General features: G+C 43.1%; 1 protein-coding gene and 1 pseudogene across 2 annotated transcripts; both read left to right on the top strand.

The window, feature by feature from the left end:
* Positions 1–2259, top strand: LOC311613527 (disintegrin and metalloproteinase domain-containing protein 20-like; the record flags this gene model as incomplete). Its single annotated transcript, XM_084867521.1, has 1 exon — positions 1–2259. The coding sequence occupies one exon, from the start codon at positions 1–3 to the stop codon at positions 2257–2259; it is 2259 nt and encodes a 752-aa protein (XP_084723647.1).
* A 4913-nt stretch (positions 2260–7172) lies between these two features.
* LOC311613518 (disintegrin and metalloproteinase domain-containing protein 30-like) lies at positions 7173–9534 on the top strand (annotated as a pseudogene). The gene is made up of 3 exons: positions 7173–7483; positions 7659–7839; positions 8558–9534. The product of its transcript is annotated as a disintegrin and metalloproteinase domain-containing protein 30-like (transcript).
* The last annotated feature ends 4950 nt before the right edge of the window (positions 9535–14484 follow it).

Below are 14484 nucleotides of genomic sequence, written 5' to 3'. Positions count from 1 at the left end.
ATGGCGCCTGCCTGGGCCAAGGCCCACCTGACAGGGCCTCTCTGGCTGCCCCTCCTCTGGCTACTCCTGTCCCAGGTCAGTTGTTCCCATGCCCTACCCGGATGGCGTTTCACTTCCTCTGAAACTGTGATTCCCAGGAAGGTGTCCCACAGGCTAGGTGGAGCTGGGGTCCGAGACCAGCTCTCCTACAGGATTCACTTCAGTGGCCGAAGACATGTGGTTCACATGAAGGTGAAGAAGGACTTCCTGCCGAGACATTTTCCAGTTATCACTGATAATGACCAGGGTGCCATGCAGGAGGACTACCCCTTTATCCCTCGAGACTGCTACTACTTTTGCTACTTGGAGGAGGTTCCTGGGTCTATGGGAACACTGGACACTTGCTATGGGGGTCTGCGAGGCATGCTGCAGGTGGATGACTCGACTTATGAAATCAAGCCTATGGAGGCTTCGACCAAGTTTGAGCATGTGATTTCTCTGCTTGTAAAAGAACCATCAACAGAGGACGAACGTTGTACGATTCAAAAAGAAGATGCAGATCTAGCATTTGAAGAGGCAAAGTTTGCAGAAACTCCAAGAGCAGCGCCTGTGTATTTATGGTGGCCCCATAGGAGAGACTTAAAACTTCAGTACACAGTTAGTAACTCATTATTCATGATCAGGCCCAATAAGACAGATATAATAGAGAGAGTAGTGATGATGTCCAGCATATTACACAGCATTTATTATCATCATCGTCTGGTTGTCCACCTACATGCCTTGATCATATGGGAGTATGGAGATGTAAAGGACGTAACAAATTGGAAAAGTACATTTGAAGCTATGGAAGCATATGGTTCCTATAAAGATGATGCATATTTTAAAAAATTACCTCATGATACATCAGTACTTCTTACAGGACATAAAATCGGTGGTAGAGGATATTTTGCCTTTCAAAATGCATTATGCAAACCCAACTGGGGGGCAATGTTTGTATATGTAAAATATTTTCATCTATTCTTAGGTGCCAGTGTCGTTGCACATACACTGGGTCATATGTTTAACATAAACCATGATGTAGCTGGTTGTAAATGTTTTCGAAGAACTTTTTGTGTCATGGCTCCTTACGTAGGTCTTAACGATATGTTCAGCAATTGTTCTTATACGTTAATCCACTATCGAATGCAAGTTTATGATGAATGTTTGGCTTACACAATGGCACCATACAATAATTTTCCTTATGTAGCGCCTCGTTGTGGCAACAAGATCATAGATGGTTCCGAAGAATGTGACTGTGGCTCCTTGAAAGACTGTGCTGAAAATAAATGTTGTGAGACCAATTGTGCCCTCTCCCTTGGAAGTCAATGCAGTACAGGAGAGTGCTGTGTTAACTGTAAATATGCTCATCCTGGAAGGATTTGTAGAGAGAAGGGTGGCATTTGTGACCTATTGGAATACTGTGACGGGAAAAAGGCTACTTGTCCAGATGACTTTTATATCCAGGATGGAACCCCGTGTTCACCATTATCCGTTTGTGTGAGAGGAAACTGTAGTGACCGTGACATGCAGTGTCAAGCCCTGTTTGGCTATGAAGTAAGAGATGCCCCGCAAGTGTGCTATGATATCTTGAATGTAAGGGGTGACCGATTTGGAAACTGTGGTCAGTACTTTTATAAAGGGGGAGAAAGACATAAACCATGTGAGTCAAAGGATGTTCTTTGTGGAATTTTGCACTGTCGTGATGTCAAAGAAGTACCTGGTGGAGGTGAGCACACTACATTTCATCAGCTATTAGCTAAAGAAGAAAAATGCTTTGGATTTGATTACCACTTTGGCATAGACCTGCCACCACTTGGGTATGTAATAGATGGTGCAACCTGTGGGCCAGGAAGTTTCTGTTTTAACAAGAATTGCACTCTTTTTGAAGACATGGCCTTTGACTGTGATGTGAAGAAATGCTATTACAGAGGGGTGTGCAACAATAGAAAAAATTGTCACTGTCAGCATGGATGGAAACCACCTCGGTGTGACATCTGGGGACGAGGAGGCAGTATAGACAGCGGCCCTCCACCTGACAGAGAACCAACTATTCGTGGCAAAATAGATGTGAATGTAAACAAGGCTCCAGTTCTAGTAATGATTCGTTCAGCCCTTTTAATGTGTGCATTCATTATTGGCTGCATTTCATGTTTAGGTTCAGGAAAGGATGAAGATGAAGATGAAGATGAAGATGAAGATGAAGAAACTGGTACAGAAACAGAATCCCCACAACTTTCCTAAGTTCTAACTGGAACCTACACAATCGGTAAAAACACATTGTACTTACTGGGAGAAATGGTTAATACTCACTCTGATAATAACATCATTCTATAGCTATACCAAGGTTTTCATCTTGAAATAAAATAACTTGAAGATTTGAAAAGGCCCAGTATGTTTCAACTCATTTAACACATCATATGTGGCCATATTGTTAATATTCCTTTAGATGATAGTAGGTACTTAGATTCACTAGCAAGAGGACCTGTACTTAAGTAAGATGTTGGTCCTTATGTCTTATAGATACGCCTGAAGAAAACCTTGTGTACAGTAGTGTGCACGATTTTTATAACAGTTTTCCATTAACTAGTTATGTATTAAATTTCCGTTATTTGTTGACTTTATTGTAAGTGTAAAGTAAGCATATGAGGAATCCCTCTTTAGAAAAACTGGGAAGATAAAAAAAAACTTCTGGGTCATAGGCCCGTGATATCAACAGTACTGCTACCACTTGCTCTGCTTTTGATCCTTCATGAAGTCTTAGAATTGTATGTTCTCAAGATCCACAAATACATGTAGAAATTATAGATATGTATTTCTAAGGTTAAATCATGCTCAAAGAAAACATCTAAGAAATGCTAGCAGGTTTGAAGCACATTCTATGCTAACTCTGACATTTTCCTAATTGTCATTATTATTCTTTGGTTGTGCTAAACAGGGTAATCCTATATAAGAAAGATGTAATATGCAAATTGAACATCACTCCAACACACAAGATGGTCACCTTCATGTGGTCAAAGATGGCAGCCCCCACGTGGTCACAAGATGGCTGCCACAGTTGGCCAGCAGGAGAGGGCCATTGGGGGTGACCAGGAATAAACAGGAGGTGTGGGACCCAGGCCTGCTTGGGAGATCAGTTGTGGGTGATCAAGCCAGCAGAGGACAGCACTCAAGGGACACATTACACAGGCACAGCTCTCAGGGTTTCTGCAGGGGAAGGCAGTTCAGGGAGACCAGGGCTGCAGGGTAGGTCTGTTTCTGGGTACCAGACTGGTAATGAAGGCTATTGGGGGTGAGGAGGCCAGCAGGGGAACGAAGTTTGGGTTGACCTGGCGAAACGGGGAGGGAAATTAGGGTGGGCAGGCTAGTATGGGAGGAAAGTTAGGGGGAAGTGGGCCTGATTTAGGGTCATCAGACCTGCAGGTTAAGACAATTAGGAGGGTGGTTCCCAGTCCTGCAGGGGAGGTCAGTTATGGGCCATTAGCCCTGCAGGAGAGCGCAGATATGGGTGACTGGACCAGTAGAGAGGGCCATTTAGAGGACCATGCCAGCATGGGACGGTATTTGGGCTGGGGGATCAGTAGCAGGGGTGAGAAGTTAGACAAGACCAGGCCTGCAGAAGAAAGCAGTTAGGGGAGACCAGACTAGCAGGAGAAGGCAGTTAGGGGCAGCTGGCGGCAGGAGAGCAGTTAGGCATTTATCAAGCTGGCAGGGGAGAAGTTAGGGCATGATCAGGAAGGCAAGCAGAAGCGGTTAGGGGCAATCGGGCAGGCAGGTTGGCGAGTGGTTGGGAGCCAGCAGGCCTGAACTGTGAGAGTGCAGTCACACATCCCTTAAGGTGTTCCAGATTGCAGGCTGGGCTGAGGGACACAAAGCCCCCTCCCTAACTCATGCCATGCATGACTTTCATGCACCAGGCCACTAGTTGCAAATATAATGACTTCAGCTTTGCATCTTTATTGCAAAAACACTCAAGGAGCCATTGATGCTGATACATCAATTCATAAGGCCTCTGGTTATTGAAGTCATAGTATCCTGTGTCACATATGCACAGCCAAGAGTGAACGTGAGTGGGGCCTGTGAAGAATTGAGAAAATACAAACAAGACAATGAGAGAGGGGGCTCAGTGGGACACTGTCTTCCTTAATATAGAGCCTCTCTGATGGAGAGCTAGTGACAGCGCAATGGACTACAAGCCATATGTTTATTTTATAACCAGATGCTAGGAGACAAAGTAAGGGTGTGGGCAAGATGTTTACAACCTTCTCGTGAGTTTTGATCCTACTTAATTACATGCACCTGATCAAGCTTTGTTTCCTTGCAGACTATATCACTTAGGCATGTGGTTGTTGAAGTCATAGTATCTCACAATTAAAATCTAAGGAATTGACTAATCACAACCTGTCTATAAATTACAGAACAGAACTCATTGTCTGATGTGTGTACAAAGGCAGACATTTAGGTCAAAGGAAACAGGAAGCAAATACTTCAGACACAGTGCACTAGGACAGAGTCTGATAAGTAGTGTGTTCTATTTGTGCCATTTAGACGCCTTAGGCTTCAGATCAAGTTCTTTATAAAAACACAGAATCCAGATGAGGGCAGCCATCCAACAGTGGAGGAGGAATACAGCAGGAGAGAATCAGTCTGTCACACAGCAATTAGTCCTTATATAAAGCTCTAATGGCCAGCACTTGCAGGTGGCTTACTGGTATGTGGTTGAGTGATTTGGACCTTCATCCTTGATGGTTCTGAGTCCCTATTTGCTATACTACTACCAGACGGGGGGGCTGCAACTGGATGTCCAAAATCAAGGTTGGACGAACACTGATTAACAGGTTTATCTCTTGTAGATGAATGGGCAATTGTTGAAACCAGACTCCATTCCTAGGAGGGGAGCAAATCTGTTTCAGTTTCAGCGGTCTGTTGACTAGAGCATGTTAATTGTGGACCCAGCAAGATTTTCCCTCTCTCCTTCCCACTGCCTACCTCCCCCATTTTTTCCATTTTGGTTCATTACTCACTAATTCATTTTACATTCCTAAAGGACCTTTTGTTTCCCTGGGGCTGTTTAATTTCTTCTATAATGACTTAGTGTGCGGTTTTGTCTTTGGTTATCATGCTCTCTCCAGAATGGTGAAATAAGATTTTAATCACAGGGTGGGTTTAGTCTGCCCATCTACATAGCATTGAAAATTCAGGATGTATGCCATAACTTCTAAAAGGTGGCTGTGTCATGGGAAGGTCTACCATGTGTATTCCTTAAAAGTGATTTCTAATTGGGCCAGATATCCAAGACAGATTCATTATAGCTGGACTTTTCTCAGGTAAAGCAAGGGCAGAAGTTCTCAGGGTTAGCCTTAAATTTTGAAATCCTATATCTAGGGCTTTGGCATAACAAGAAAGTGCAAAATTATAAGACAAAAGTAAGGGGGATGGATGAATATGGCCTTTGCCGGCAAAGCTATTAATAGTGACATTTATCCTTGCCACATGGAGCCTGGTTGTTTATGATACACTTTTTCTGATCATAACAGCTATTAGCACTATGACTAAATCCATGGGTGCATGTCATGCACTTGAGGCCAGCTTAGTTTGCTCTAGCAATGACAGGACATCTGACGTAGCAGCTACAATAACAGATTCTGCTGTGTAGAGCTTGATGTATTTTACAGTCATTCTTCAGAATCAGTATGGCTTTTTTTAGGGGCCCCATTGGTGATTTGAGTGGGATATGATAGAGACAAGTACTGTTGCATGTTTTAGTCTTTTCTTCTTTTCTGATACAATTTTAAATTTAATTTTACTCACATTTCACAAAACCCAGACACACTTACAATTTCAACATGTGAATTTGAAAGGGACACTAATACAGCACACTTTGGTCATGATCCACAAGTTTTCCATTACTAGAAAGTTCACTCCTTCATTTCCAAGTCAGGAAACTACTGATTTAAATTCTATTTCCAGAACTGGTTTTGGAATGTTCTAGAACCTCATAAAATTTATATCATATGTTAAGTTGCTTTGGTCTCATGTTTTCTGCCATCATCACACCATTATCATATCTATGAGACACATCCATGATTGATCCTCCCTTCCCCCAACTGATGGACGCAGAATGAAGCGAACTCTACCTGCAGCCCAAACATTCATGAATACCTAACCAGGCACTTTATATGGACTGTACATTGAACCAGCAATCAGCCACTGCCAAATACCCTAAGCCCCTGATTCCTAAGTCCCTAATCATGAGCCTTATATGAATCCACCAATCAGCGTGTGTCAAGTACCCTAATCCCGATCCCTTCCCTTAACTCCTCTCAAAAGGCTCCTTCACCCCTGCACATGTGCTCTTTCTCCCTTTGGAAGGTAGCCTAGCAGGGGTCTTCTCTTCTAATAAACCCTGTGTCCTGGTTCTCTGGCCCTCTGTCTCATCTTTCAATCCATGTTCTTACACATATCAGGAGTCTCTTCTGAATTACTGAGAATATTCCATATAACAAATATACATTTTTGTTTATCCATTGGTCTGTTGAGTATTGGTTGTTCACATTTGATGGGGAAAATTCATACATTATGCCCCTATGAATATTCAAGCCCATGCCCACATCTTAGGGGTAATTTCCTAGCACTGCAATCTCAGAAACATAGACTAGGTATGAGTTTCACTCTACAGGAAACCATGATTATACATCCTGTATTTCTATTCATTACATCTAGTTACATTTCCTTTCCATCACTCAGTCCAGCTGCATGTGATGCTTATAAAGTGTGAATCTAATTCTCTCCTCCAAATTTTTATTCGGAAAAACTTCCACTGTCCTTACCATTCTCCATTTTAATGTCATGTTAACCTATTATGTTCTAGGCTTGAGGAAAAAAGCCACCAACTGTCTTAAAATTACCCCCAAATCCACTTAGCCTTTCCCTGCGTCTTCTCTAAGAGACCAGGGGGCCTTTCAGCCCAGGCTCCCTACATCACTGAGCACAGCCTCCCCCAAAGAATGCACCATTGTTATATAATAGCTACCCCCCTCACTCTGGCTCTTGGGGTGCCAAACATCCAGCCTTGCTCTGCTGTCCTCTTGCTGGAAAAGATGATACTGCAGCTTTAGTCTTCCCTTCACTTTCTATGGTCACATGTTCCCTCACTGATGGGGCCTGCCTGGGCCAAGGCCCACCTGACAGGGCCTCTCTGGCTGCCCCTCCACTGGCTACTCCTATACCAGGTCAGTTGTTCCCATGCTCTACCCAAATGGCGTTTCACTTCCTCTGAAATTGTGAATTCCCAGGATGGTGTCCCACAGGCTGGGTGGAGCTGGGGTCTGAGACCAGCTCTCCTACAAGATTCACTTCAGTGTCCAAAGACATGTGGTTCACATGAAGATCAAGAAGAACTTGCTGCCCAGACATTTTCCAGTTATCACCGATGACAACCAGGGTGCCATGCAGGAGGACTACCTACTGCTCTAATTTTGCTACTTGGAGAAGGTTCCTGGGTCCATGTGCACACTGGACAATTGTTTGGGGGCTGTGAGGCATGCTGCATGTGGATGACTCGACTTATGAAACCAAGGCAATGAAGGCTTTGACCAAGTGTGAGCATGTGATTTCACTGTGTGTGAAAGTGTGATCAACAGAGGACGAATGCTATACCATTGAAAAAGAAGATGCAGCATTTGAAGAGGCAAAGTTTGCAGAAACCCTGAGAGCAGCGCCTGTGTATTTATGGTGGCCCCATAGGAGAGACTTAAAACTTCACTGCACAATTACTAGCTCATTATACAAGATCAAGCCTAATCAGACATATCTAATGGAGTGGTGATGAAAAATTTGGAGGAGAGAATTAGATTCACACTTTATAAAAATCAAATGCAGTTGGACTGAGTGATGGAAAGGAAATGTAACTAGATGTCACCAGTGGAGAAACAGGATGTATAATCATGGTTTCCTGGAGAGTGAAACTCACACCTAATCTATGATTCTGACATTGCAGTGCTAGGAAATTACCCCTAAGATGTGGGCATGAATATTCATAGGAGCATTATTCATCATCATCATCGTCTGGTTGTCCACATACGTGTGTTGTTCATATGGGAGGATAGGAATCAAGTTGAGGTAACAATTTATGACAATGAAGGTAGAGCTATGGAAATTTAAGGTTTGTGGAAATATTGTGAATGGCATAAGTTCATTTCTCATTATACTATAATACTTCTTACAGGACATAAAATCGCTGGTAAAACACATTTTGGCTTGCAAGATGGAATATGCAACAACAACTGGGGGGTAATTTTGTATATGTACCATATTATTATCTATTCTTAGGTGCCAGTGTCGCTGCACATTAACTGGGTCATATGCTTAACGTGAACCATAATGTAGCAGGTTGTAAATGTTTTCGAAGAACTTTCTGTGTCATGGCTCCTCACCCAAGTCTTAAGGATATGTTCAACAATTGTTCTTATATACCAATCCACTATCGAATGCATGTTTATGATGAATGTTTGGCTTACACAATGGCTCCATAAAATAATTTTCCTTATGTAGCGCCTCGTTGTGGCAACAAGATCATAGATGGTTCCGAAGAATGTGACTGTGGCTCTTTGAAAGACTATGCTGAAAATTAATGTTGTGAGACCAATTGTGCCCTCTCCCTTGGAAGTCAATGCAGTACAGGAGAGTGCTGTGTTAACTGTAAATATGCTCATCCTGGATGAATTTGTAGAGAGAAGGGTGGCATTTGCGACCTATTGGAATACTGTGACGGGAAAAAGGCTACTTGTCCAGATGACTTTTATATCCAGGATGGAACCCCATGTTCACCATTATCCGTTTGTGTGAGAGGAAACTGTAGTGACCGTGACATGCAGTGTCAAGCCCTGTTTGGCTATGAAGTAAGAGATGCCCCGCAATTGTGCTATGATATCTTGAATGTAAGGGGTGACCGATATGGAAAATGTGGGCAGCTCTTATACAAAAGAGGAGAAACACATAAACATGTGAGTCAGATGATGTTCTTTGTGGAACTTTGCAGTGTCGTAATGTCAAACAAGTACCTGGTGGATGTGAGCACACTATTAGCTAACCAAGAAAAAATGCTTTGGAATCGACTACTAATTTGGAATAGACCTGCTATCTCTTGCCTAGTAATAGACGGTCCAACCTGTTGGCCAGGAAGTTACTGTTTTAAAATGAATTGCACTTAATGAAGACATGGGCTTTGACTGTGATGTCAAGAAATGCAATTTCAGAGGGGTGTGCAACAATAGGAAAAATTGTCACTGTCAGCACGGATGGAATCCACCCCTGTGTGACATCCGAGGACCAGGTGGCAGTATAGACAGCGGCCCTCCACATGACAGAGAACCATCATCTCCCAGCAAAATAGATGTGAATGCAAACAGGGCTCTACGTCTAGTAATGATTCGTTCAGCCCTTTTAATGTGTGCATTCATTGTTGGTTACTTTTCATACTTAGGTTCAGAGGATGAAGTTGAAGAGTCTAATAATTAAACTGGTACAGAAACAGAATCCCTACAACTTTCCTAAATGCTGACTGGAACCTACACAATCGGTAAAATCACATTGTACTTACTGGAGAAATGGTTAATACTCACTCTGATAATGACATCATTCTACAGCTATTCCAAGGTTGTCTTCCTGAAATAAAATATTTGGAGATTTCAAAAGGCCCATTGTGTTTCAACCCATTTAACACATCATATGTGGCAATATTGTTAACATTCCTATAGATGATAGTAGGAACTCTTAGATTCACTAGCAAGAGGACCTGTACTTAATGAACATGTTGGTCCTCATGTCTTATATATGTGCCTGAAGAAAACCTTGTGTACAGTAGTTTGCACAATTGTTATAACAGTTTTCCATAACTGCTTATATGCTAAATTTTTGTTATTGTTGATTTTATTGCCAGTGTAAAGTAAGCATAAGAGGAATCCCTAATCAGAAAAACAGTGAAGATCAAAAACTTCTCTGGCATAGGCTCTTGATATCAACAATACTGCTACCACACTTGCTCAGTTTGTGATTCTACATAAAGTTTTAGAATTTTATGTTTTGAAGATCCGCAATTATATGGAAAAATTATATACATAATATACATATATATACATATATATATATACATATATATATATTCTAAAGTTATATCATGATCAAAGAATGCATCTAAGAAAAGCTCACAGGTTTTAAGCACTTACTATGCTAACTCTGTCATTTTCCTAATTGTCATTATTCTTCTTTGGTTGTGGTCAACCTGGGGTATCCTATATTTTAAAGAGTTAATATGAAAACTGACCATCACTGCAACACACAAGATGGCCACCCTCATGCTGTCAAATTTCTCGCCCCCAGGAGGACACATGATGGCTGCCACAAGATGGTCAGCAGGGGAGGGAAGTTGGAGGTGACCAGGCACACAGGGGAAGACAGTTGTGAGGGACCAAGGCCTGCTGGGGAATTCTGTTATGGGCGATCAGGCCAGCAGAGGAGAACAATTAGGGGAGATTAGATTGGCAGGGGGAGAGCAGTTGTGGGCTGGACCACATCTGCAGGTGTAGGCAGTTGGGGATGACCAGGCTGGCAAGGAGGGGCAGTGAGGGGTGACCTGGCCAACTGGGGAGGACAGTGTGGGTGGGGGGGATGGGGAACGCTGGCCTGCATGCAAGAGTAGTTGGTAAGATCCGACCTATAAAGGAAGGCAGTTGGGGGCAACCAGACCTGTATGGGAGGTCAGTTATGGATGATCAGGCCAGCAGGGGAGATCACTTAAAGGAGACAAGGACTATAGGGGAGGGCAATGGGAGAGGACCAGGCCTGTGGGGAGGGGAGTTGGGGCAACTGACCTGACAGTGGAGGGCAGTTAAGGGTGACCAGGCTGGCAACATATTGTGGTAAGGGATGATTGAGCCGGCAGTGGAGCACAGTTAGGGCCAATCAGGCCTGCATGGGAGGTTATTTGTGGGTGATCAGACCTGCAGGGAAGGGCAGGTAGGGGTGGCAGAGGAGGGCAATTAGGGGTGACCAGGTCAGCATGAGAGGATAGTTGGGTTGGATTAGGCCTGCAGGTGAGGGCAGTTGGGGGCGACCAGGACAGCAGGGGAGAGCAGTTAGGAGAAACCACGCCACCAGAAGAAGGCAGTTCGGGGCACTCAGGCCGGCAGAAGAGCAGTTAGGCATTGATGAGGTTGGCAGAAGAGAGGTTAGGGGTGATCAGGCTGTCAGGCAGAAGCGGTTGGGGCAATCAGGCAGGCTGGCAGACGAGTGTTTGGGAGCCAGCAGTCCTGAATTGTGAGAGGGCAGTCAAACATCCCTCAAGGGGTCCCAGATGGCAGGCTGGGCTGAAGGACACAACGCCCCCCTTCCCAACCCATCCCCATGTACAAATTTCATGCACCAGGCCTCTACTTGCAAATATAATGACTTCAGCCTTGCATCTTTATCGCAAAACTACACCAGAGGAGCCATTCATGCTGATACATCATTTCATAAGGCCTCTGATATTGAAGTCATAATATCTTGGGCCATACCAGCATGACCAAGAGTGAACCTGACTGGGGCTGGTGAAGGGTTGAGAAAAGACAGACAAGAGAATGAGAGCTGGGGCTCAGTGGGACACTGTCCTTTCTGATGCAGACCTAGCGACAGTACCACGGAATACAAGGCATGACTTTATTTTATAACCAGATGCCAGGAGGCAAAGTAAGGGAGTGGTGAAGATGTTTACAACATTCTCAAGAATTTTGATCCTTCTCAATTACATGCACCTGATCAAGCTTTGTTTCCTTGCAGCCTATATCACTTAGGCACGTGGGGCAACCTGTTTGAACCATAGGTTCAAGCTTACAACTATAGCTGTTGCCTATAATTGTGCTGGGAGAGCCCTGACTCCAAGCTGGCACTTGAACGTGGCCATGAGAGGACTGTGCCCTTTCATTAGTCCAAGGCTTGACCCTGTCCAAACACTGAAGCTGCTATCCACAGTATGTCATAATTAAAATCTAAGGAATTGACTAATCACGGCCTGCCTATAAATGACAGAACAGAACTCCTTGTCTGATATGTGTGCACAAAGACACACATTTAGGTCAAAGGAAACAGGAAGCAATCACTTCAGAAATAGTGCACTAGGACAGAGTCTGATAAGTAGTGTTTTGTATTTGTGCCCTTCAGATCAAGTTTCTTTGTGCAAGTACTGAGTCCAGATGAAGGCAGCCAGCAAGTGGTAGAGGAGGGATGCAGCAGGAACGAATCAGTCTGTCACACTGCAATTAATTAATCCATCTTGTATAGAGCTCTCATGGCCAGCACTTGCAGGTGGCTTACTGGTATGTGGTTGAGTGATTTGGACTTCCATCCAAGATGGGTCTGAGTCCCTATTTTCTATACCCTTACCAAACAGGGGGGCTGCATTTGCAGTTGTCAACTGGCTCTCCAAAAATCGAGGTTGGATAACCACTGACTAAGAGGGTTATTTCTTGCTGATTCATGGGCAACTGTTGGGACCAGGCTCTCTTCTAAGGAGGAGAGCAATTCTTTTTCAGATTCAGCAGCCTGTTGACCAGAGCATGTCAATTGTGGACCGAGCAATATTTTTCGTCTTTTCTTTCCCTGACTCCCGCCACCACTTTTTCAATATTAGCTCATATCCTTACTAATCTGTTTTGCATTTGTTAAGGACCTCTTGTTTCCTAGGGGCTGTTTAATTTCTTCTATGATGACTTAGACAGTGTGTGGTTTTGTCTTTGGTTATCATGCTCTCTCCAGAATGGTGAAATAAGATTTTAACCACAGTGTGGAAATAGTCTGCCCATCTAAAATGTTTTTAAATAGCATTGACAATTCAAGGTGTACGTCAAACTTCTCAAGGTGGCTGTGTCATGGGAAGGCCTACCATGTGTATTCCTTAAAAGTGATTTCTAATTGGGCCATATATCTGAGACAGATTCATTGCAGCTGGACTTCTCCCAGTTAAAGCAAGGGCAGAAATGAATCAAGGTTAGCCTTAAATTTTTAAATCCTATATCTAGGGCTTTGGCATACCAAGAAAGTGCAAAATTATAAGACAAAGGTAAGGACATCGGTGAATATAGCCCTTGCTGATAGAGGCAAAGCTATAATATAAGGACATTTATCCTTGCCTCATGGAGTCTGGTTGTTTATGATACTCTTTTTCAGATCATAATAGAAATTAGCACTATGACTAAATACATGCACTTGAGGCCACCTTAGTTTGCTCTAGCAATGACAGGACATCTGATTCAGCAGCTACAATAAGAGATTCTGCTGTGTAGAGCTTGATGTAATTTACAGTCATTCTTCAGAATCAGTATGGTTTTTGTAGGGGGCCAATTGGTGATTTGAGTGGGTTCTGTTAGAGACAACCACTGCTGCATGTTTTAGACTTTTATTTTTTTCTGATACAATTTTAAAGTTTACTCAAATTTCACAAAACCCAGGTACACTTACAATTTCAACAAGTGAATTTGGGACACAAATAATTAATTATAGCACTTCCCAGTCAAGATACACACGTTTTCCATCACTGTAAAGATCTCTCCACTCCTCCATTCCAAAGTCAGGAAACTACTGATTTAAATTCTATTGCTAGAACTGGCTTTGGCGGTTTCTAGAACATCATAAAATTTAAATCATATATTATGTTGATTTGGTCTCATGTCTTTCTATCATCATCATCATCATCATCATCATCATCATATCTGTGCGACACAGCCATGTTCTTACACGTATCAGGAGTCTCTTCTAATTTGCTGAGAATATTCTATGGGACAAATATACCCTTTTGTTTATCCATTGGTCTGTTGAGTAGTAGTTGTTTCCATTTGATGGGATAAATTCATGAATAATGCCCCTATGAATATTCATACCCACATCTTAGTGGTAATTTCCTAGCAGTACAATCTTGGGACATAGAGTAATGTGAGTTTCACTCTATAAGAAACTATGATTATACACCCCGGTTTTTCTATTGGTGACATCTACTTACACTTTCTTTCCAACACTCAGTCCAACTGCATTTGATTTTTATAAACTGTGAGAGAATCTAATTCTCTCCTCAAAATTCTTATACAGAGAAGCTTCCACTCTCCTTACAATTCTCCATTTTAATGTCATGTTGACCTATTATGTTCTAGGCTTGAGGAAAAAAGCCAACAAGTGTCTTTAAATTACCCCCAAATCCACTTAGCCTTCCCCTGAGTCCTCTCTAAGAGACCAGGGGACCTTTCAGCCCAGGCTCCCTACATCACTGAGCACAGCCTCCCCCAAAGAATGCACCATTGTTATGCAATAGCTAACCCCTCCCCCTCCCAGGCTCTGGGGGTGCCAAACAGCCAGCCTGTCTCTGCTGTCCTCCTGTTGGAAAAGATGCCACTGCAGCTTTAGTCTTGCCTGCACTTTCTATGGTCACAGGATCCCTTGTTC

This window comes from Pipistrellus hanaki (assembly GCF_964339955.1).
Source record: "Pipistrellus hanaki genome assembly, chromosome: 1".
Classification (NCBI taxonomy): domain Eukaryota; kingdom Metazoa; phylum Chordata; class Mammalia; order Chiroptera; family Vespertilionidae; genus Pipistrellus; species Pipistrellus hanaki.
The sequence above is the reverse complement of the archived record's forward strand: the minus strand, read 5'-3'. Positions and strand labels throughout refer to the sequence as shown.